This window comes from Ruditapes philippinarum, unplaced genomic scaffold (genome assembly GCF_026571515.1).
Source record: "Ruditapes philippinarum isolate M1 unplaced genomic scaffold, ASM2657151v2 ctg269_1_1_1_1, whole genome shotgun sequence".
Lineage (NCBI taxonomy): Eukaryota > Metazoa > Mollusca > Bivalvia > Venerida > Veneridae > Ruditapes > Ruditapes philippinarum.
The window spans coordinates 384,376-411,504 of NW_026866443.1; the positions used below are offsets into that span (position 1 = coordinate 384,376).

General features: G+C 29.5%; 1 protein-coding gene across 2 annotated transcripts in view; it reads left to right on the forward strand.

Moving 5' to 3' along the window:
- LOC132732477 (synaptotagmin-6-like) overlaps window positions 1–26,723 on the forward strand; it is a 49,449-nt gene extending 22,726 nt beyond the window's left edge. Inside the window, exons 5-6 of one of the 2 annotated variants that reach the window (XM_060718903.1) lie at window positions 25,280–25,403; window positions 25,998–26,723. In XM_060718903.1, the coding sequence (XP_060574886.1) occupies window positions 25,280–25,403; window positions 25,998–26,302 (429 nt within the window). In that variant the 3' untranslated portion in view covers window positions 26,303–26,723. The remainder of the gene's footprint in view (window positions 1–25,279; window positions 25,404–25,997) is intronic. The other variant, XM_060718904.1, reaches the window with a different exon arrangement.
- The last annotated feature ends 406 nt before the right edge of the window (window positions 26,724–27,129 follow it).

The following is a 27,129-nucleotide window of genomic DNA, read 5'->3' on the forward strand; positions in this document are numbered from 1 at the left end:
TTTAATGCCAATAAAAATTAATTTCTTTATTTCCTTTTTAATTAATCTGTTCTTATATTTTTATTATAAAAAGTTGATGCTGTATGTCAAAACGAATGCAATGAAATACTTTCCTCAATAAATTATACTTAAATTAGTGTCGACAAATCAGATGCTTTAAATGGAAACTTGATTGGTTCGATTATTGCTGTTGCATTCGAAACAAGATTCATTTCGTGCATTTGCATAATTAAACAATCGCTAAAATATAATGAGGCTCAATAAAAAGACATAATAATAAACCTTTTAATAAATATCTATAATAACACATAATAGAAAGGCACCCCTTGCTGAAAGTAATAAATTTAGGTTAATTGTATTCTTGCATTCTCTTTTATCTCTGAGTAAAAAAGACAATTTTGTGATATTAAATCTGATAGATGAAAAGAAAATTGCTCTATCTTGTTATTTCTTTAGATCTCTTTCAAGTGTTCCTTACTAAAACAAGTGTATTGCCTTTGTTGACGTGAATGTTGTTTGTTTAAAATGACTTCATTTCCCTGAAAATGCTAGTTTTACATATTTGTGTGTCTTGTTTTTAAAGCAATATACACATGTATTGTGTTATATATATTATGTCTAAATACTGTGGTGCTTACAATGCACCAACGACATTGCGCGAGGCTCATTAAACATGATAAAAACATTATGAAGGATGTTAGCTGTGAACCATACAAAATAGTTTAATATTGTACAATATTCTAACCTTATAAAGTCTTTATTGGATTAAGTTAAATGTTACCGCGCCGGCATTAATAGCCCATCTTGTAAAGAGGATACCATGGTCAATTTTATAATATTGTACGTTTGTAACGTTGATTTTAATTTAACCATAAGGATTTATATTATAAGAATATACAAGGCTGCTGGAAAGTTTTCATTCATTATTTTTTTATTAAATTCAAGATATTGATTATGAAGTTTCATAGAATTATAATAAAGACTTTCGACACTTTCTACATCATTTATCAATAATTGTTTACCCGGATGGCTCTATTATAAATTTACGACCGTTTTTCAAATTATGTTTAACAAATAATGTAATAGAACTTGTTCTTCAAAGAAATTGGTTATGTTGGTATGTATATAAACAGAAAGAAATTAAATCAAATATGTAGATTTTGCAACAATTGTTGTTGGAATGTCAATCCTTAAGCTTCTGAGCCTTTGCCGCCAGACTAGAGCCAAGTGAAGCCTGGCGAGGTCCTTTATTATTGATAGATCAATTTATACATTTTTGTTGTTGAAATCCCTTAGAATCCATATAGATAGCAAAGCAAAACCATATCACAAATTCTGAAGGTTAACGAGATAAAAGGAAGCTCTGTTTGACGTTCCTTGAATACAAAATGGTTGGTCATGGATATTCGGTGTGTATAAATTGATATGTTACGAATACAGTGGATGTTAATTTTGTTTCTTCACATCAATAACAATGAAAATGAGTATTTTATTATAAAAGATCAATGCATTCAACCCAAGAAACAACAAGTGATTACCTTTGTAAGGAGAAAATCTGGTACTGTTTAGTTAATACATAACTCCTAAAAAATACTGCAAAAAACAGATCGGAAATAACCTCGGAAGATAATATCGTATTTGTGGAAATGCAGTGCTATAAGTTTTATTTGTGTAAATAAATGTGTTTTATTTAGCAGCTGTTTGCAGTCCGATCAATATACCTAACAATGTCACTGTAGCTAAAAAGACAATTATCTCGTATTCTGGACACTTGAATGTCAATGAAAGCGGCTTCAGGAAATTCCAGCCGCCAATGCTCCATGTTTGTTTATAATGAATGTTTGTTTTAAGATATACCGTATCATTTCCTGGCAAAGGTTAATTGGTCAATATGTCATGTTAATTGTCAGGAAGTGGTCCAGGATAATCCATTTAGATGTTGACCTTTGACAAAATTGAGACAGACAAAACGTTCAATCGTAAAAATAAGAAATAAAGAGATACTCGCAAAATGCTTTCTTGGTAACAACATTTAGACTTAGTTGTTCGATAAAAGCGATAAAACGGCAAGGTCACACGATGGCTAAATCGTGTTTGCTAGCGACATATGTTTGTTCTTCTTTACAACATATCATTTCCTGACATAGTATAAATTTATAAATTAAATACAATTTAGTTTTTGTTTTTTTACATGACATAGATAGAACAGATTCTTTTGTTATTTATGGAGATAACACTGAAACATTAAAAAAAAAAACACTGAAATATCATAAGCAGTTTACCAACGTTGTAAAAAGACTGGTTGTTTAAAAGCTGAAAGCATAATAAGAAAGAATAAATGTTTACAATGAACGACAAGCGTGATAAAAACATTGCAAATATATTTGAAGAGCGTACTAATGACTTTTTAAATTATTTCTATATGGAAAGTGTATACTAGTATTAAACTTCATCATAATAAATATCAAGATTATTGTCATAGACAAAAGCAAAAGCCTCTTGATATTATTTTTAATAAAGTAAATTTAATGGAAGATAAACACTCAAAGCGTAGGCAGCAGAATTTATGTCTCCGAGCTTTAATTTGTCATTAGTATTAGTTTTATTTTAGTTTCTCATTAAAGTTTAAAGTACAACAAAATTTTGCTTTTAGTGCAGCTAAAGGTTACAAGTAATATTTCGAAGATTGTGATAGTTGGTATTAGAAAATATTAACATCCAAATGCAATATCGGCAAAAAGTATGGGAAACTGTTTTTTATGGACACAAAGTGGAGTTTTGCGAAATTCAATGGCAGTAAAATCTTCTTTTATTCGTTCGGAAACAAAAACAGGAAATTCAAAAATAATTTAAACAAGAGATTGAAATTAACCGCCTATCAAACAGTTACGTGTTCCGGTAGTTATAAAGATTGCCTTTAAATATGATTGAGGAGCGACACAAAGATAACATATAACATGTAAATATATTATTGAGGGAAACTCGAGTGTCAAAGCAAATTCTATGCTCAAGTACAGAAATAACATATTATTTTATTTTCTATATTATTCAAAACACTCTCGGGTTCTTACGATGTAACACCAATTGGCGCAAATGCTTCAACACAAAATATATTTACAAATCGTTACTTAGTATGAAGTAACGGGTTAACCCATTTTAAATTACATAAGGAATTAGCCCGTTACTTCACTAAGGTGACGATATAATATGCATACAGAATATTGACACTCGTTGCTTCATTTTATACAATTGTCAATATTAAAACAAAACGCATAACATATGGGTTTTTTTGTAAATTTTAAACTTATGTCAATACCGCAACAATACAAAAATGTGTAGCCTTTGCAAGTGTGCATGTTAAAGATGCACGTGTGTGTTTCATTGGGCTTTTATTACCCATTGCTGTTAAATTTTTGTTCCAAACAATTGTAACAATTTTACACAATGTCTATTTATTTTTGGGGGTAATTTGATTTCATTGTAAATTTCATTTTAATAAATACCCTCGAAATTTATTTCAATTTTTAGATAATGTGCAAAATTATGTAATGTCGTGAACCGAATGTCAGAAAGTCTAGAAAAACAGGGGAAATTTGTCATTCATTTATAACGAAGAATAAATAAATTAAGAATAAGAACTAGATATTTTTGCCATCTAATTACCTCTGTCTGTGCCGAAAATAACAGAAAATCTGCAAATTATGCAACTTGCTGTCCTATCAGAATAATTTATTCACGCATTACATATTTATGTAAAATAATGAGAACGTATTACTCTTGAAGACCGTCATTCATCCAAGTTAAGGAATAATTTCTCTCCCAACATGTCGAATTTCTATTACTATTCCAGTTTGGACCTAAGCTGCCAATAAGCATTGTTGCATTTTAAAACAATAAACAAGCTTTTAACAAGCGGAAAAAACAATTTGTCAATAATTTATGTGAAAAGGCTCGCTCTATGTGTAACATTCTAATATAAATAACTTTATAAAAATAATTATTAAAGATTTATAATATGCTTTTCCATTCTCATATTGGTAATAACTTTCAGCATCTATTAATGTGTTTATTTTGGATAATTATGTTGTAGGACTTCTTCAATATTTGGATTATATATTTGTCATTTATTTATATCACATTCAATTCCCCTATTAGTCATTTTTTCCATCAAAATAAGCGAAATATTCTCGAGACATTAGCGAATTGGCGATATGCTTAAATGCTTACTATATATATGTTGATGTATTGGTAGTAAATTAGTAATGTAGTGGATTTCTTCCATATTTGGCGTTTATTAATGTCTAGTTCAATTCTCTTATAAATCATTTTTCCCATTAAAATAAACGAAATATTCTCGAGACATAAGCAAATGGACAGTATGCTAAAATGTTAACTATATATATCTAACAGGAAATGACGTATATAAAGATGAGTGATAAATGCCTTAAGGTTGACTGAAATTGACTGGAATGTAAAGCTCCCAATAATAAACAATTCAATTATCATTTTAACATAATAAACTATGTCTGCTGCCATATATTTTTTGACGTCAAGGTCAATTTTAAAATCACAATGTAAAGTCTGGAAAGGTTTCAGAGGCATTAACTTTAAGAATAAAAACAAGATTAAAATGCCTTTATGCTTCAATAGCAACTATAGTCAAAGCAAAACAACCAATTAATCAAATATTTTATCAATCATAAACGTTCATTATTCTTGCAAAATATTTACATGTAAAATGTGTATTTAATATGTTTTCAAAGAAAATTTAATAAAATTCATTTTTCTTGCTAATTTCGGCTGAGAAAGTGTTTGCTTAGAATGAGACAAAAAGCTGCTCTATAGGTAACATAAAAATTAAAACGCGCAACTAAATACTTTTTTCACAAAGACAAAAAACGGAACAAGAAATGTTGATTATATCGAAATTCACAAGGAGCATTGTTGTTGAATGTTCAAGCTTACAGCAACAATTGTGTGGTTGTTTTGCTATCTTTTATGAAATAACGACACTAAGGCCACTGCGACATTGATAAGTTGAAAAAGACAGTCAAATAATAACATATTTCTTAACAACAGTGTAAAATAATGACATATTTTCAACGGTATAAAATAATAACATATTTTTGACACTATGAAATAATAAGAAGATATGTTAACGGTGTAAAATAATAGTAAAACAAATGTCCTGTTTATTGAGTATGCCATTTGACCAATGCATCTCATGTTTTCAGATTTTTTTATTAATTTCAACGAAATTTGTTTTGTTTTTTTTCATTGTTTTACCTCGTTACATAAAAAGCATGTGATTGTATGTGAACGACCTTTGCAAGTGAATTAAATGTGAATTATGGTCGAATTTAGAAACATTTGAATAATTTTGTTGCTTAAAAAATTGTTTCGAAATTTGTATTAATGTCATAGATAAATAGAAATGCGTCTAGGTTAAATGGTTATGTTTAACTTATTAATAACCGCCGGCTACAAATTTGTCTATTTTTGAACAGTAGGCTTTCGTTTTATAATGTATTGTATTTCAAAAACTGCGAAAACAAAACATTCAGACAATTATTATTATTTAACCATTAGAAGTTCCCGTTGCGTTTCAAGGGATGACTAAAAAGTAAATTGTATATCGTTGTTTTCAATTTTAAGTGGTTAGCAAAAAAACGATTCAAGGATCTACGGTCTTTAAAATTAATATTGCCTAAATAACTTAGGTTTCTAACGCAGTTACTTGTTGTTGTTTTTTTTTGCGTATGAATAAGGTCAAGGAAAAAAGCAAATGCGTAATGACCTCCTGCATCTGTGTGGATTTCATTTAAAGGCAAATTAGAAGACAATACAAGTAGGAAAAAGTTTTGGTCATTAAGTCCGTTAGCAAATAGCAACTCCCAAAATAGATTTGTCTCAATTTGTGAGGGATTTCGGTGCAATTAAACGTAAAACGTACTTATTTTACTGCTAAATGAGGTCAAGGCATTAAATAGGATGTTAATTTAGTTGACCGTTCCTTTTTCTACGTTAAATGAAGCCGAAACAGAAACACATGATAATAGTATTCCGCAAAAAGGACAATAAAGATTATTTTATTGCTCTTCAGACATTTATTTTTTTAGACTTTTCTGATGTTAAACATTATACTTGTTTATTTAACTTGACGATAAACTAGAGTTATAAAGATATTAGAATAAATGCAAACACATAAAAAAAATTAATGTTTAACAGAACAGCTATATTTAGTATGTTTTTTCATAATATTGCATGACATTTTCATTTTATTAATTTGTCTTTCAATTAGCTTCTCAACATGTATCACATCTGACACTTACTGAGTCTTATGTTTAGAAAGAAAGATTGCATTGTGTCTGTATGTTTGTATCTTAGCATCTTCATAAAATAAATATGAGTGGATTCTATGTCAATTAAGCGTCCACGAGTCCGAATTCATGATGAATAAGGGTACGAAATAAGATGAAAATGGGACAACTTTATTGCAGTTGGTCTGTAAGTAAATATCTGAGACGGTAATAAAACGGTTCTTTCTTGTAGTGTCTATAATAGATAAAACTTCTTTATTACTAGCGCACTTACAATTACAAATGATCCAAAAAGTTTGTCATAAAATACCCTCATTGTCCGAAAAATAAAATTAAATAGATTGTGCACATTGTCATCGTTGAAATTGTCAAGCAACTAAATTATTTCTATAATACAGGCATAACTCATGGCTTTTAACTTAGTGTTCATAATATAATGTATTGCTTTAAGCTCATCACAATAAAAGCTTTAGGGCCAATTTTGCAAAATTACAAGAAAAAAATTTCTTCTTATTTCCTAAACATTTTTTCTTCACTAGTAAAAAATTATCTTTTTTTATCATGTAAAGTTGATTTTTTGTTGTTGTTTTTTTGTTGTGAAAATAGATATGAAGCATGTTCATTTATCGCCCATAAGTTTGTTGAACCCAGCAGATGTGTCGTTGGATCAATTAATAGTTGATTGTTGTACAAGTATATCTCTTTCATTTTAGCTACGAATAAATTCCTTTAATCATCTCATATAACCTTACTAATAAATGCAAAATTGTACGACTATAAAACAATTAATACTACATAGACATTATGCTTGCTCAAATAGTAAACGGTCTAAGAAGTCTCTTTGTGTGTAATTTCGATTTTAATAATGGTCTTTCTTTTACATTTTGTAGCTGGAGATATAAAATATGAGTATACAAAACTATTAGTTTCTTTCTTTCCTAAGGATGTTACAGTTTGATGCTGAATTGACGAATTGGTCAGTAAAAGTATCATTTGTGATAAGTTTTCTTGATATTAACCTTTTGTGTTGTTGCGATTTAATAGATTTTTGGGGATTGAAAGTAAGATATCAAGTATGAAAAGTTATACAAGTATTTATCATTTAGATTCAATATAAAAGTGTAATTACATTTCTGTTTTTTGTTTCAATAATGCCAACATGTTTTGCAAATATAAGTTTGTATAATGATTATAATGTTTCACTGAATGTGAAATTTGTTTTTACATAATTTAATTTAGTTCAATTGTAATGAAAGATATAAGCTGATAGAAATATTTCTGAAACTAAACAAATCTTTGCAACAAGTGTAAAATTTCTTACTCAAGGAAGCAACGGCTTGCTCCTGGCAAGATTAGAACCCACAGACAGCATGCACTCTTTAGATTATTCAGTGTTTGACCTTTAACAACTTGACCACAATGCCACTTTTAAACGGCTAAAATATGTCAAGACTGTCTTTAATCATATTTCTGTACAAGATATGATCCATTTTACAAGGATGATCAACTATGTCGTTGTCATAACGAGTGTCATTTAAAACCTAAAATACGAACACAATAAACGTTCTGCACATAGACAATTTCATAGGATGGTTTATCCCCATTATAGTTATTTAGAACAATTCTATTGTCGCCAATCCTTTATTGTTTGTAAGTTCTACCGGGAAATTGGGTAATAGGCTTAAGCTAAAAGCATTGTTGTAAAATTCATTGGACAAGGACTTGTTATTTTCAGAAAAAAAAGAATAACAGCCTTAAATTACAGATTGTTAATGTATTACATGAAGAAAACAAAACACCAGCAGTTTGACATAAAAACGCATGAAACTTTTTTAAAGAAATAGCATTGATTTAATTTCATATTTTCTTATTTGATAATAAGTAAAACACTTAAAGATTTTGCCTGTTTTGTCCTTTGAATATGTAGGAACGGCTGGATAACTTTTATTGGACACTGTTTGAGGCTAAACTTAGAAAAAATCATATCAACGTTCTTCCAAGGAACCTTCTGTTGTAGTAAAATTTTGTATAATAAAAACACTTCACTCAAAATATTCTTATCATTTGTTTGAATGTAGAGCATCATCTTCGTTTATTTTCAAGCGGTCTATTAATATACAAGTTGTATACATTAAATGGTTTAAATAACATTAGTTGAAGTCTTTCTTGTAGTTTTTTGTCCCAACTATGATGTGATCAAATGTCGAATATTTTGTGCAACTCTCAAAATCGTTATTACGTTATTACTCTGTGGAAAATATTTTTAAATCATCAGACCACACAATATATGTACATGAAGTCTAATGTCATCCCTTCTATAACATACTTATATGAAATGTAAATTTAGTGTACATGCAGTCCCAAGATAGCTTTCTATACCGTTATTGCTTGCCTTGCAGATAATATTCTTTTCTTTATTATCTAGATTATGTGATATTAAATGTTTTCGACATAACGGTCCGTTCCATTTATTATTTACGATTTTAGTAACACCATATGTAACTGGTTTGACATTTAAATTTTCAAGCATATCTAAAGAAACATGCGTGTAAAGTAATTTGTTATGTAATGGGAATATGTTTACAAAAGCTTTTCATATAGAGTTATTAGCATATAAATTTCATGGACATCAAGGACGGAGATTAATTTGCATCACTCCAGTAACATTTTATTGGAAATACTTTGTTTCTGTAGGCAAAACTTGTTATGTACTTATAGATATGGTTAAGTTGCATACGTGTAATAGAACAGCTGTTACATAAACAGGTTTAAAAGCTTTCCTTTTATATCTCATGGAATATGCAATGTTCATTGTGAATGGCTTCAAAGAATGGTGTGGGTTGTTTTTTTTACAAAAAAAATCTTACATTTTTTATTATTAAAGTCGATGAATACAAAAAATAGAAAGATAATAGCAAGGTTTCTGCAAGTTATTTGTATTATAAATAAAACTGACAATACATATATATTGTAAAACAAGAAAAATGGTACATATTGACAATAAATGTAAAACAAAACAAAAATAACGCTATGTATTGTCAATAATTGTGAAGCAGAAAAAAATGGTACATATTGACAATAATTATAAAACAAAAATATTATACGTTGACAGTTATTGTAAAACAGGAAAAATGGTTGTATTGACAAATACTGTAAAACAGAAAAATAATGCTATATATTGACAATATTGTAAAACAAAAAAAAGGTATGTGTAGACAATATTTGTAAAACAGGGAAATAATCGTATGTATTAACAATAATGTTGAAGCAAAAACAATTTTTTTTTGTATTGACAATCATTGTAAAACAGGTAAAAAGAATGGTATGTATTGACAATAATGCTTACATTGAAAAAAAACTAATAGAATGTATTGACAATAATTGTGAAGCCGAAAATAATGGGATATATTGACCAATATTATTTAAATAGAAAAATAATGGTACGTTTTGACAAAAAACTAAAAACAGGCAAACATGATCTAATAAATAATTATTGTAAAACAGAAAAACAGCAGTTTGTTTTAAAAATAATTGTAAAACAAAAAAGGAATGTGTTGACAGTAATTAAAAAAACACAACAGTAAAATAATGGTATGTATGGACAATAATTTAAAAACAGGCAAATGGTCCGATTGATCATTAATGATAAACAGAAAATAGCGGTATAAATTGACAACAATTGTTAAATAAAAATAATGGCATGTATTGACAATAACTGTAAAGTAAAAACAATAATACATTGTATGTATTGACAATAATTGTTAAACATTAAGCTATACTTTTTTTGACAATAAACTGTAAATAAAGGGATGTCCGAAAGTTCATATACATCTTCATTTTTTATTGTAAAATAATACATACGTTGTACAAATTTTGTCAGCATGAATATACATATCTAGCGAACATATTTATCAAAACTTACACTGAACTGTGACGTATGTTTTTATTTTAACAGTATTTACATACAACATTTATGCATAATCACGGAGCACTTTTTCTTGTTTACCAACTATTCAATTTCTTCTGATTTCAACGGCCATGGTACCTGTCTGACGTATACTTTATACATGTTATGCTCCTTTGTTATTTCTTCATGAATTTCATATTTGAAATTATAATTTAAAAATAAAAATGTCACTGGTTCCCATACAGTGTGTGAGATGTCTGCCTTTTTCAAAGATATTTGTAACGCTATCTACAATATTTCGGCCATGCTACATTTGGTCGTCATTTAAACAGAAGTTGCCATTTAACATTTTATGGTTGATTTTGCCTTTAAAGTAAAGATTAAAAAAATCTCAGTTGGTGCCATATTGGCAAGTTAAATATCATAACGTTGCTCCTTTCGTGAATTTGACGTCATTTTTGCAACACAAAATTTACGCACCTTCATTGCCTATAATCGTCGTTAACAAGCTGTTTATTTACGTATGGCGTCATAATTTACACTAAATATCATGTAATAGTAGCCTATGATGTCACAAAATTAAAACGAGAGATTGCGTTTAAATTACAACTTTTAGCAACTTATTATTCGAGTAGCTATCATCGTGAAATCAAGTGCTCCGTGATTCGTTGATCATGTTGCCATGGTAATCAGGTAATCGGCGCTCTGCGAATATAACTGTTATCATGTGTTTTTTTTTAATTTAGAAATATAAAAGAAATATTTAAAGATAAATACATCAGCAAAATATTCAGTCATCATATTGATATGACTGCTTATAATAATTTTATAGACTTGTCTACGAACTTTCCGGACAGCCCTCGTATATTGATAAAAATGGTGATAAAAATAATGGTATGTATTTATAGTAATTATAAAACAGAAAAAAATGCTACATTGATTGTAAAGGAGAGAATTATTGCATGTATTGACAATATTTTAATAACTGGAAATAATCATATGTAATGCAAAACAAATGTAAATCGGAGGGTATTGACAATTATTTAAAAAAACAACAGAAAAAATATGTATTGATAAAACCATGTTTTGACTAAAATAGTCAAACAAAAATAATTTAATGTATTGACAATATTTATTATACACAATAATTGAATGTACCGATAATAATGGAAAAACAATCGTAAATCCAGGCAATATGTATTTTATATATTAAACAGAGCTTGAAAAAATGGCATTGTTTATCTTTTGATAAATATTCTTAAATGTTGTTTGGGCATTCATTTCTTTACCAAGGGGCGACCTTGGCTGAGCGTCTTCGGATTCTTCATGCGAGAAAACTATCCAGCTGGCTCACGGAACGTTGGTTGTGCTTCTCAGGTACCTATTCGTATCTCAAGTAATGTAGAGAGGGGCACCTGAGGTCTTCACCCACAAATAAGAAAGTCGCTTTATTAACCTTTTCCCTTATGTATAAGCGTGTATCGACGGCTTTTTGTCCCCCCTTTTTGAGGCCTCAAACAGTGAAAAAATGCCCTATTTAGGCCCCAAACACTGGTTTTCGTTTGAGAAATGTGGTTAAAAAAGTGACCACTTTTTCGGCGCCGTCCCCATCCAAATGTTAAATCAGGGGGTTGCTAGAAGGGGCACATAACTGTGGTCCGATGATGTTGTTAGAGTCCAGTTTTAAAGTTATGCAATACATGAATATTATACTGTTCTGAAATCTATCTTTTTATTACATTAAGAAAATATTTCGAGTTAAAAAAATCACTCCTCAACACCATGCACAACATCACATAATGACAATTTCAACATTTGACATAGCTCTTAGTCTGTCCAACTTTTAAGAAAGTTGGATAGCTTCAATAAAATGACAAAAATAAAAGAAACAACAAAATTATGGACTCACGCTGTTTCGATCTCAAAGTCACGTAGGACACGTAGACATTACAAAACAGTAGTTTTCAAGCTGTATATAATAAATCGGTATATACAACCAAGTTTATATAATATACCGGTATATAACACCAATCGATATAATTGCCGGTACATACAGCCAGGTTTATATGATATACCAGTATTTACAACTAAGTTTATATCATATTCCGGTATATACAGCGAAGTTTATATAATATACCGGCAAACACAACCAAGTTTACATAATATACCGGTAAATAGAGTCAAGTTTATACAATATTCCAGTACATACAACCAAGTTTTTATATTATAACGTTATATGCAACCAAGACTATAAAATATACCGGTATATACAGCCAAGTTTATATAATATACATGTAAATACAACCAGGTTTACATAATATACTGGTAAATAGAACCAAGTTTATATAATATACCGGTAAATACAACCAATTTTGATAATTCCCCTGACAGAAACTGTGTCATACTGTTCAAGTTCCAAGGGTACTTTGGTTTGTCAACAATATATTTGTCTTCTTTAAATATTTCACTTGTGATGAATTACACACATATTGTCTTATGAATTGTTTTTGTTATTATAAAATTAAAACTATAAAATGTTTTAATTGTATTCTTTGCATATTTTTGGAAAAATTTAAAACAAGAAATATCTGTATATTGATTTTCTTTTGTAGTAAATATTTTCAGAGATCGTATTTTAAACAATTCGGACATGGAACGAAAATTGTTTTTTAAATTAATGCAAGTCTTTTAAGACTGAAGAATAGAAATTGATATGATTTTAAGTACAAATAGATATCATGCTATCTTTCGTCTAGAATGGTCTGTTAAAATAGGAAAAAAGGTAAAACGATCAGTTTAATTGATTTGGTATGAAAATTGTTTGTCATAAAAACATTATAACTGGTTTTGTCTCTTTTATCAAATTAATATAATTGCTATGAAAAGTTGGTATTTTTCAGCTCGTTTGCTCTTTTGTTTACGTTGTCTACCAGTTTAAATTTGGCACAAATTTTGTGAGCTTATATCCTTCTTGTTTATATACTAACGTCAGGTATAAGATAAAATGCTTCTTTTTGAAAAGTGATTTGTTTGTATTGTCAAACTACACACTTCATGGTTTTAGTTTCTTTTGTAAGACTACACAAGTCTTGTATTTAGTTTCTTTTGTAAGACTACACAAGTCTTGTTTTTTAGTTTATTTTGTCGGACTACACCCTTTCTTGTTTTTAGTGTCTTTTGTAAACTACACACTTTCTTGTTGTCAGGCTACACAAGTCTTGTTTTTAGTTTCTTTTGTAAGACTACATAAGTCTTGTTTTTAGTTTCTTTTGTAAGACTACACAAGTCTTGTTTATACACAAGTCTTGTTTTTAGTTTCTTTTGTAAGACTACACATGTCTTGTTTATACACAAGTCTTGTTTTTAGTTTCTTTTGTAAGATTACACAAGTCTTGTTTTTAGTTTCTTTTGTAAGACTACACAAGTCTTGTTTATTCACAAGTTTTGTTTTTAGTTTCTTTTGTAAGACTACACAAGTCTTGTTTTAAGTTTCTTTTGTAAGACTTCACAAGTCTTGTATTTAGTTTCTTTTGTAAGACTACACAAGTCTTGTTTTTTAGTTTCTTTTGTCGGACTACACCCTTTCTTGTTATAGTGTCTTTTGTAAACTACACACTTCCTTGTTCTTAGTTTCTTTTGTAAGACTACACGCGTCTTGTTTTCACCTTCTTTTGTCAGACTACACACGTATTGTTTTCCATTTCTTTTGCCAGACTGCACTGGTCTTGCTTTCAGTTTCTTTTGTATGACCACTTACGACTTGTTTTTTTTTTGCCAGACTTCACGTTTCTTATCTATAAAGTTTTCTGCCTGAATGCATCAATCCTTGATAATGGGTGGCATGAGTTATGAAATTATTTATTGCTTAAACAAATTTTAACGTGCTAAATTTCCAGAGTTTTTTTTTATTTATATGCATATCAGACAGTGGTTCTTGATTGATTTAATGAGACAGTAGATGTGAAATAAGTAATATTTAAAAACACCTGCTTATACTGTAAGTACATAAACTTTCTTCAAGTAAGTATGACCATGTAAAACTTTCCACAAGTTTCTCAACATTGATAAAATAGATTTTCAAAATTAATTATTCACTACTTCAACATGTTATATGTTTTTCCCAACTTTGAAATTGACTCTTGCCTGATAAAACGTTAATTTAAAATCTGTATAATTTCTTTTTCATTAATTTACTTTTATTTAATAAAGTTTTGGTCCCTGACATTTACTAGAACAAATCCTAACTAAAAGGCAAAATATTTCTATTTTTCACATTTTAGGAAAACTGTCATGTTCCTCTGACAACTGCTAAAACATTTATATATACTCGCTGAAAGTAGTTTTGATAATTGCATGTATGTAAAAGGATGTTTACAGCTTGCTAACATTTAAAACCGGATCTCATTTATTAAATATTTATATTTGGTATTTCCGGTCCTAAAGGCGCGTTATTAACCATTAGAAATTAATACATTTTATCTTCTTCAAAAAGGGCAGACATATGTTTTATACCATTTTGATGGTGAATATAGAGCATAATTGACGATTATCACTTAACTAGCAATTAATGTGAAGTAATCTGTCAAAAAACTAGTCATATGTAAACAAAGTGGGTTTTTTTAAATAAATTTAGAACTATTTATATATATTCGTAAAATGACCATATTAGAGGCTAGTGTTTGTATGAGAGGTGCATATTAATATATAAACATATGTTCATGTTCATTGATTAATGTGATTGTATCAATTTGTTTGTTTTTCTTTTTTAACTCATTAAAATATATTGTTTTGTTAAGTAATTATTAAAAAGTTGTAAAAAACAGATAAACCCTAAATTACAAAAATGGTTATCATAGTTTGTTATTTTAAGACGATTCACAATATAATTCGTATTAGGTGACTTATATGCCCATTGGGAGGTGTTTGGAGTTTTCCTTTTATAAATAGAATTGTTTATCTACACTGCATATATACAGTCATAATCAAAAAATATATACGATATGAAATTGTCAACTGAATCTAATAGTAAAAAGATTAAACCTAGAGTAACAATATCTAAACTGCCCTTACCTTGCATACTGTAGTGTACTTTTTACTGTTTGAGGCCTCAAAAAGGGGGGCGAAAAGACGCCATAACACGTCTATATAAAGTAAAGGGTTTACAAAAAATTATGAAAAACCTTGGAATTACATAAAATCAAGTTTCTCCATGTTAACATGTTAACGCCTACTTTTGGTGAACAATTGTTGTTATGTAGCATTTTTATTTTTTTTTTTCAATTATCTCTTTTCCTCATGAGCATATTGTGAAAAATGGCCGTTTTCATTAAAAAGTTACAAGTTCAAACTGCTATGACACTATGAAAAATTCTTCAATAAACCGAGCCTGCAACATTTTCAATTTTGCCGCTTTAAGGAAGTCCTTTTTTCTATTTTTATTAGGAAGCTACATTCGAACAGCCGATAAAAAGTTATTGTTAGCTTGCCTTGTAAACTGTTGACAAGAATAAAAAGAAACAAAAACTAACAACAAAAAACGCTGCAAGTCATAGTTTATTGTCAACAAAACTTGAAATTGATTAATCTTTTTAATTTATTCATCAGCAAACAAGCAAAACAAACATGGTTATATAGAAATATTTTTATGTTTATGTTTATGCAAGAAGCCTTGTTCTGTGCATAACATAAAATTTTGTTATAAATAAATAGCTTAGAAAAGCTTCCTTAAATATCAATTAAATTAATTTCTTTATTTTCTGTAGATTTTTTTTTTTTGGGGGGGGGGGGTGTTAGGTTTGTTTTGTTTTTTTTGGGGGGGGGGGTGTTGCTGTTTTTTTTATAAAAAGTTGATGCTACATGGCAAAATGAATGCAATGTTGTACTTTCCTCAATAAATTAAAGTAAATCAGTGTCGTCAAATCCGATGCTTTAAACGGAAACTTGATTAGTCCGAGTGTTGCTATTGCATTCGAAACATGTTGCATTTCGTGCATTTGCATAATTAAACAATCGCTAAAATATAACGAGGCTTAATAAAAAGGCATAATCATAACTCTTTCAATAAATATCTATAATATTACATAAAACAGAAGCACCCCTTGCTGAAACGAATAAATTTAGGTTAATTGTATTATTGTATTCTCTTTTATCTATGAGTAAAAAAGACAATTTTGTGATATTAAATCTGATGGGTGAAAAGAAAATTGCTCTGTTTTGTTATTCCTTTAGATCTCTTTCAAGTGTTCCTTACTAAAACAAGTGTATTGCCTTTGTTGACGTGAATGTTGTTTGTTTCAAATGATTTCATCTTCCCTGAAAATGCTAGTTTACATGTTTTTGTGTTCTGTTTTAAAGCAATATACACATGTATTGTGTTATATATTTTATGCTAATTTTATTATATTGTACGTTTGTAACGTTGATTTTAATTTAACAATCGGGATTTTTATTATATGAATATACATTTACAAGGCTGCTAGAAATTTTTTATTCGTTATATTTTGATTTAATTTATGAAGTTTCATAGAATTATAACAAACATTCATTTTTGGCACATTTTCCATCATTAATCAATAATTGTTTGCCTGGTTGCTCTGGCCATACACGCTTACAACCGTTTATTCTGTCGGATAAACCAGATCAAATTCTGCTTGACAAATAATGTAATAGAAACTTGTTCTTCAAAAAAACTGGTCATGTTGGTATATTTATAAAATGGAAAGAAAATAAATCAAAAATGTAGATTTTTCAACAATTGTTGTTTCATTGTTAATCCTAAGCTTCTGAACCGGGGGTTATACGCCTTTGCCGCTAGACTTAAACCAAGTGCAGTCCGACTATATTCACATTTATATATATTCACATTTATAATTAAAATGACTTTTAATAATTTTAAATCAATGAATTCAAATTAAAATAAAACGAATATTTTATTTAAGTGATTCCTCAAAAATACTGCACAACAGAGCTGACATAACCTCGGAAGATAATGTCGTGTTTGCATAAATACAATCCTATAAGTTTTATTTGTGTAAATAAAGTGTTTTTAGCAGCTGTTTGCAGTCCGATCAATATACCTTACAATGTCACTGTAGCTAAAAAGACAAATATCTCGTATTCTGGACACTTGAATGTCAATGAAAGCGGCTTCAGGAAATTCTAGCCGCCAATCCGCCATGTTTGTTTATAACGAATGTTTGTTTTCAGATATTCCGTATCATTTCCTGGCAAAGGGTAATTGGTCAATATGTCATGTTAATTGTCAGGAAGTGATCCAGGATAATCCATTTAGATGTTGACCTTTGACAAAACTGAGACAGACAAAACAGTCATTCGCAAAAATAAGAAAGAAAAAGATACTCGCAAAATAGTTTCTTAGTAACAATTTTATTTTAATTTCAATAAAGAAAATTAAATGTAAGATAAATACTCAAAGCGTAGGCAGCAGAATTGATGTCTCCGAGCTTGAATTTGTCAGAATGTTTAATTTTTTCATTAAAGTTTAAAGTCCAGCTTAATTTTGTTTTAAGTGCAGCTAACGGTTACAAGTAATAATGGTATTAAAAAATATTCACATTCAAATGCAATTTCGGCAAAAAGTATGGGTAACTGTTTTTTATGGACACAAAGTGCAGTTTTGCAAATTTCAATGGCAGTTAAATCTTTTTTATCCGTTCCGACACAAAAAACAGGAATTCAAAATTATTTAAAGATGATATGGAAATTGTTCGTCTATCAAACAGTTACGTGTTTCCGGTAGTTATAAGGATTGCCATTAAATATGATAGAAGATGGACACATACAACATACAAATAAATTATTGAGAGAAACTGAAATGACAACGCGAATTCTATGCTTAAGCACAGAAATGGAATATTCATAATTTAATTTCAATATTAAGCCAGCATCCTTTATCAATTTATGAAATGATACTTCTTATTGAATATTCTGTCGTGAATTCTGGTAAAATACATAATAAATAGTTTTCCGTAAAGGTGCTAATCCTAGTCGTTTTCAATTTATGCATGAACAACAGTATATACAATTGCTCTGACAATATTATGAATTTTATAAACGACTTTATAATTTTCTACAGAAATCTTGTGAGGGAAATTTTAGTAATTACATGTACGTAAAATTTAGGTTTAATGGTAATTTGTTATTTCATTTTGTTGAATTATTGAGAACACAAAAAGACATCATCAATTATTCAATAGCAAAGAGGTTGGTCAAATAATTAATTCATAGCAATTTTGTTTTTCATAAATCTCCTGAAAAAGGAAACATTCGAAAATAATACAAATAGTTGAAAATTACACAATGGGTTACATCGGTTCTGCTTATAAAAAATGTTAATTAGAACATCTCTTATGACCCCTAGCATCGGTTAAAGCGGTAAATACCATATGGAAAAGGCTTGTGTTTGAGGCGATGGAATACATTTATGGCCAAGAAAAATGATTTTGCCAAATAACTGCGATATATAGTTTTTTTCAAACAATACAGGAATATATTTTAAAATACAAACGTTTTGTTTTCTTTAATTGGCCGTTTATGGCACATTGATTTTATGGATAATGTACCTTTCTAAGGACAATGTATAACATTCACACTTCCTTCAATATATGACCTTCATACTTTGTATAAATTACTTTACAGATTTTGGGATATAAAATAAGTTACTCATACCGTATCGCCGCATTTATTATTAACGATTTAAGTAACACCAGATGTTGCTGGTTTGACATTTAAAGTTTCAAGCATATCTGGGAAAACATGAGTGTAGAACAGTTTGTTAAGTAATGGGAATATGTTTACACAAAGTTTTTCATCATGACATGGATTCATTAGCACATAAATTTCATGGACATAAAGAAGAACGAAGGTCAATTTGCATCACTCCGGTAATTGTATTTTCAGTATAATTTAATTCCCACAGGTTCAGTTAAAATGTCTTTAAATAATTGATATGTTTATTCTTTCTAATAATGAAAACGGTGTCGATTTTGTTATTTTCTTTTGCATGAAGTTAAAATATCAAATTGTTTAAGACATCAACAGAATTGCCTCATTCTCGTATTGCAATGATGATTTAAATTACGGCGTCTGTGCTTTAGAGCAAGTGTTTAGATATACTTACACAAAACATCTTACTAGATCTATATATTTTTCTGGTATTTATAAATCGACAATATCGTTGTCATCTTCATACCTAATTTTACAATATTTGTTAAAAGGTCAATGATATCATGGTCAAAGTCAGGAATGTCAAGGTTATACGACTTCAAGGTCATATGGCTGATATTTTCAGTTATTTTGACATATTTTTTTTATATTTCTTCACCAATCCACTTTATAAATGAAGATTATAATGCTTCATTTCTCGAAAAAGTAATTCTCAAAGAGCCAAACTCAACTGGATATCCGTTAAGAAGTACAGTAAAATGTCATTTATTAATACATTTTCTCATCCATAGACAAATCGTGTACTTGTTGACATAGAACTTACCAAATGGATGACAGAATTTATGTAAAATCAATGATAATTCTCTTGTTAAAAACAAGGAAAGTCGGATATTTTATCAAAGCAATGTGTTATTCTTATTTTCTCAATTAATTATAAAACCAAATAAAACAGGTTAATATTACTTGGCAATACATTCTCAGTAACCTTAGATTAGAACATGTATAATGAGTATTATCACAAAGTTACGCTCATTTATTGTTTTAGGGTATTCAGTTTTTGCCTGAATAATTCTGCATTGATTTTAGTATATAAGTATCATCTGATATCATATTATATATGCCATCATATTCAATTATTTGAATATCTATACTTTAACTTTGTATAAAAACAAGTACCAAGGAGCCTAATAAATGTTTTGCGTATTATGCATCTATATGATCTTTTAACCATGAATTTTATAAAAAAAAATATTATCTTTACTGAAAAGGAGGTCTCAGTGACAGTTTAATCAATGTACTGTCGATTTCTAAACAATATATAAAAATGTGTTTGCCAAACATTCATTTGCATCTCAGTTTACTTTAATATTCAATTCCCTATACATTTGTCAGTCATTAAAGGCAATTGTACTAAATTAGTAAGACACCAATTTACATTGGGTGAGCTCTGATGCTGGTGAGGGTGATTTTAAGTTACGTAAAAATGTCATTATTCTTCCTTTTAATTAATTCCTATTTAGTAACATTTTGAAAGCAAACTTAAAAACATATTTAGTGCAGAAATGTTTTAGACACAAACTGTTTATAAATAACATATCAGTAATACCGCAGCAGAAATACCTATAATGTAACCTTGATGGTAATTCTGTGTCTGCTGGAAAGGCAATAAAACGTAAGTTTTATTATTGTAAATAATGTAGTTTACCTCGGCCATCTGCCTCGTCGTCTAATCAATATATCTACCACTGCTACCTAATAAAAAATAAAGAGACAGTTGACTCAAATAGGAGACAATATAGACAAAACAAGGCAAGGACAGAGGGCTATTTTCCATGTTTGTTTACAATAAATGTTAGATATTGGATAAACCGTCCCTGACAATTGGCAACAATTTTCCCAAATGTCAAATTAACTAACGTTTGTAGTTCGTATGATTATAGTGTTGAAATATTGCGTTTAACGAGGGAATAAAACAAACAAGGACGATTATATAGCATTCAAACACAGAATAGACTTGCACATTAAACATATGATGTCTGGACAAATAGCTACGGGTATGCTTAATAATGAGAATGAAAATAAGTACTTCAGGCAGTCACGTTTTGCTAAGTCTGATCTTTTAGCCCTAGACGTCCCATGATATTTTGTTGACAATAATTCGAAATGAACAGGATTGGTAACATGCCGAGTTTCTGACAAAGTTTGACCAAAACAACAACAAAAAACACTACGGTACCATTTAATCATTAAAAATAAGAATTTCTTTTTCTCACTTTTCTTCATTAGCTTACTTAGCTCAGTAGGGAGCGCGTCGGATATGTAATCAATGGGTCACTGGATCGATCCTCTGGCAACGTGAAATTGAGTCTAATGGTCATTTGTCTATCATCGCTGATTCAGTAATCAGATAGGATCAGTAGCCGGTGACATGCGGAGACATTATATTGTTAATCACTGGTTAGTAATTCAGGAAAGCCTGTTAGGTGGAGAAATGCCAAAACAAATGTGTTATAATGGTGTAAAAATCGGAAAACAATCAAACAGACTTATATATCATATTTTGCAAGAAACAGCTGAAAAGTACATGTGTAGATACAAATGTTTTTTGTATGTTTATCACTTTACATGATTTGTAAATGCCAATCTACATCTAGATTATGTTAGTACCATCATTCAGAAATAAAGCTCAAAGAACCAAAATATTTGGTTGATGAAAGTTTTTCCATTTTTAAGCGGGTTTTCACATCAACGAAGTCTTCAAAATAGTTTCCTACATTGGCACGTTTCTCAGTTTAAACAGCTGCTGATTTATGTATTTACAATATTTCTTTCTCTATTCCAGGATGTTCAAATATCAAAAGAACACCAACGTGTTCAGCCACGTTCCACGTCTATATCATCACGTGGTAGCATATCAACTGTGTCACGTGGTAGTATAAAGAGTGACCCATTTGCAGGTTATGAAGACACGAGTAGTATTAGTGCACGGAGTGACACGAGCGTAGATAGCTATGGTTTTTATCCTTCATTTGGTAAGTTTTTAAAGTCCAATTACAAAAGTCGAAACAACATAAATATGCGTTTGTCAATGCAGGAAGAACGCATTGTATTAATATATTTTTGGTGTAATATAAATGAGTTAAGATATCGTCACACTAAGTGCAATAACTGGTAAACTAACTGGTTAGAAGGACTTAACTTGTAACTTCCGACTTTACATAATACCATCTTTTCTGTTTCGGTAGCACACCAAATGAACTAAGAACATTATAAAAAGCTCCAGATTTAAATTACACAATCAAAACAATTTGATAACCAAAGCCAATAGCTGATATTTATTCTATCATTCAAAACTTCAAACCAAAAATGAGAACATGTTTTAACTGCTACGTTTCAGGTGCTATTCGACCGGATTTGTATCCGAGAAAAGACGCTGTGTTACAACAATCATCTGTAGATAGAAGTTTTGGACGTCTTCATGTACGTCTGAAGTATGATTTTAGGACGTCTGATCTGGTGGTTCATTTGATTGAAGGTATGATTCCTTCTTTAAAGCATTTGTTCTTAGAATATTTAATCATAAAAAAATAAGAACTGATTTTGGTTTCCTGGCGTCTTAGGAAGCTCAGAGGGTCGATGGGTCTTCTCAGATGCATGACATAATGCACAGAAGTGTCCTCCTTCCAAGCAATCATTTCCTGACGTAATCTCATATTAACTCCTTTATTGTTTCTTGTTTATTAATAAATATGTAAATTATTAGCTGTAAATCAGTTGTATTTCTTTGTCTTAAGTGAAAACAATTTCTTCCTTGGAAATAAGTTTTGTATTTATTTTCATTCTTGTGACAGATTTGAAAATATTTGAAATATTTCATCTTGAATACTAAAAGTCATCTATAAGAAACATAAGAAATTAAAACAAATGTGATCTTTATATTATACTGGTTTCTCTCATTTATTGGAAATTTATTCATATATATCACCAACGCTGCACAACGCTGCATGTAATATGTGGCAGACGACAAAACATAAAATCTGACAACTAAGTGCATATTCATCAACTTCTTTTTTTTTGCGATTCGAAATAGTCCTAAATACTTAACCTTTGTTTTAATAAGGAATCTGTGAATAGTACCGAATTTTAAACCTTTGTTTTTTAATAATGGTTGAAAATGTCTTTAAAATTCTCTGGAAATTGTAACACGTGAATAATAGCAACTAAGTGCATATTTATCAACTACAAAATGCAATTTTAATTCCTTAAAGAAGTTCTGTAAAATACTAAACCTTTGTTTTTAATAATGGTTGAATACGTCTTTGAAATTCTACGGAAAATGTAACACTTGAATAATAGCTATGCAAAGTACTGGAGTCGAGAAATCTCGTAAAACATGGTAAAACTAAGCCATTCATTAAATTAAAGAATAATAAATGACTAGGAAATGCTGTCAAGACCAATAATTAGCTTTTTTATGTCTTCTTATCTTCTTTGTTTATGTTGTAAATCACACTAAATGTGCGGAATTTAGAACCTTTATTGTCTAACATGGCTGTCTTTTTATTTGAGTGATCACTTTTTTCTTGTAATATACGGGTGTATATTTGTTTACTCAGCAAAACATGTCAATATTAGAATTTCAGATCCGAAGAAATCTTAGAAGTGGAAACCTTTTTGAAAATAGATAGACATTTCTTAAAATGGTTTATCAACATTCCTTGGTGAATATGTTGACAGATTTGAAATTTTAAATACTTCACTTTTATGGAAGCCAACTTAGTGTCGTATGTTTATTGTTTATTTGTTTGTCTAAATGTCACCTCAGATTATTTCCTCATATATTTTAATCAATGCATATATTTATAATTGGACAAAGTGTTTTATCTATTTCTTTTCATTAGCACAAGATCTTCCGCCGCGGAAAAAAATTGGGTTTCCCCGATGGTGGTTTTTAAATGATCCATTACATCAAAATTTGCATAGGGAAAAATTTGTCGACGAAAAACGCGCCAGTCATTTGGAAAGCCCCAAAACGGGCAAAAACCCCTTTTATAAGAGTATTTTAAATTTTCACATTAAAACCCAAAAAATCTTTACGGATTTTTTCATATGATTTTAAAAAGGCCCCCCAAAAATTTATTTGGGGAACGGATAGATCTTTGAAGGTGGGGAAAAAAGAAAATGTGGGGAAATTGGGGATAACAGAAAAAAAAAAACCCGGGAAGATACGGTTTCACAGGGTTAAGAAAAAAAAGGGGGCAATATTTTTCTAAAAACAAAAATATTTTCATAAATTGGAAAAATTTAGAATATATTTTTAAAAAATTGGGCGGGCAATATTTTAAATTTAATTTTAAATAACAATTTTTAATTTTTGGGGGTTTAAAAATACCAAAGTATATTTATTTTATAAATATGTTTTGATGTATTATTCTGTGAAAGGAAACACATTTTTTGTCCTAAAAAGTAGTCCAAAACAATTTCGTTATTGAGGAAAAAACTCGTTGGCAAATCAGCAGAATCCACTAACTCTGTATGGTATTCTAAGAACTAATAAGATGTAGATATAAATATATAGATCTAATATGAAAAGAATGTAAAATGATATTACTAGTCTCATAACGGTAATAACTTTTAGCTGGACCCGTCGTGAAAACTTCACCTCCTTCCGGTCTAATCTATAAACGTGTTGAATTATGGGTAATAACGTAATGGATTTCTTCCATATTGGGCAATAAAATATTTGCCGTTGTTAATGTCATATTCCGTTGGCTTATAAATCATTTTACCCATAAAAGAACGAAATATTCCAGAAACTATTATAGACGGACAGAAAATATTATTGTCATAACATAACTGTAGTTAACGTCGCTTAAAGAACGCTGAGACAGGAGTCCCAGAATTGCCCTTTTTGATAATTATAAAGCACATTTTAATTTTGTCATTCGAAAACTTGATGTTTATTTTAGTGTCATTTTATGTCGTGTTCTTTATATATTATGAAAATTACTGTTAAACTGATAATTACTGCCACCATAATTTAACTTAGTCTATCAATGTTGAATCAATATGGTCAATCCTACAATTATGTCATACTGAATGTCAAAAAAAATGGAAACCTTTGAAAAACGCACAAAACGTCAAAATTGAAAATGCTGCGTTTGGGACTGTGTTTGTTTATTGGCGGAAGTTGGTGTAATCGCTTTTGTCACCGCCCCTTTAGCACCGGCGAAAAGCAGAATTTAACATGAACATTGTTATTCAAAACGTATTTCGAAAACCGAAGATGTGTTCACGTGGTGGTAATTCAATCTTCTATGTTATATTAAATATATTTTTTTAAAAGTTGCTTTTTTGTTTCATACAGCAAGAAAGTGCTGAACTTGGAGAAATCCTTCTATCATTGAGTTACTTGCCTACGGCTGAGAGATTAACAGTGGTTGTGATGAAAGCCAAAGACTTAAGAGTACCAGTTACAACGCCATCTTCAGGTGAAATATTTGTTTCAATTTAATTGTGTTCATATATTTGTCTTGAGATATGTTTCATATCATAGACAAGTTTGTTACAAGATGATAAAAATGTTCGCAATTTATTGTTTTTGTATATGACGTTACTCATTAGTTAACAATTCAATTTAATTAAACTACATGTGCTATCTAAATGGAAGTACCCAAAAATGTCATAGAATATTAAATATGAATTTAAGCTGATGTGTCGGATATGTTATATCTTTCGTTCTAATCCATTTCATCATTGTATATATTGAATGATTGTATATAATTATGTACTGTGTATGATTATGAATAAAATATGTTTAAACTTAGCTGATGTGTCTTTTTACCTCTCTTCTTTATTGTAAGTAAAGATTTAATTAGCGATGAATACATTTGCCAATATCCTTTATCGCAAGGGAATGGTCAGCAGATTTTAATAAAGTTCTGGATCCAATAATTTTTTTTATATATTCGTAATCATTAGAAATTGCTTGTTTGCACATATAGTTATTTACAATTTCTTTTTCGTTAATGCTACATTTTCAGAGCTTTGTATGTTATAAATTATTATCAACTGTTTTCTTACAGATCCTTACGTAAGGATAACACTAATAGTGGATGGAAAGAAAGTTAAACGGAAGAAAACAAGCGTTATGAAAGGTACACATAATCCAGTCTGGAATGAAGCCCTTTCCTTTAATATACCTGCTGAACTGTTGCCAAAGGTCATGTTAGAATGTCACGTGGTTGACAACGACCTTATAGGTCATGGAGAATTTGTCGGCTCCTGCGTTATTGGGTCAAGGAGGACAGGAAACGAGGGCAAACATTGGAATGATATGATACAAAACCAACGTAAATCTATGGCCATGTGGCATGCTCTGCATAAATAGACAACATCACGATGGACCTTATATGTACATGTATATAGTGCCTAGTAGGGTGGTCTTTTTTTGTGTCGTCTGGCCACTCTTAAATTCCAGGCTAAATGTGTTTAATTTGATATTTGTGTTCTCAACATAAATATTAATTACAAAGCGATATATATATCAAAGTGCTAAGAATTAGCATTGTCGAAAGATCTGTGTACCCAGACGACATAATATTTCTTTAAACGTATAAAAATGCTTTAATGTAAAATCATCTTGTTTCTATTTAAGACTAATCTACTTAATACATACTATAGGGCAAATATGTTACAATTCTTTTGATACCTTGAAAAAAAACATATTTCTTAAACCAGATTGATTTCACTACATTATGTCTTTATGCATCCATCGTAGTTGCTTACTTAAATAAAATTTACCCAAATGACAAAAAAAGTATGTTACTTGATTTTAATATGTTTAAAAGTCGTGATACATTTAAAAATTAAAATTAAACTAAATTTATATTATTTAAAAATGGTAAACCCCCAAATTTTAATTTTCCCCCTTAAAATCAAGTTTTTGAAACCATACTTTTATAATTTAAAAAATGTACTTTTTTACATTTTTTATTTTTAAAAACGCTTTGGGGAAAAAACCTTTTACATTTATAGAACTATGGATCATTGAAATAATTCTCTTTGAAAATTTTCATAAAATGCTGGTACAAGCATAAAAACATTCAGTAGTAATGAAAATAGCGGTGGTCAATCAATCGGTACCGTGCACGGAGGTTGCGAGGTGAAAATGAAGAACCTTAGAAATAGCTTAAGATAGCACATTAGATTTAAACA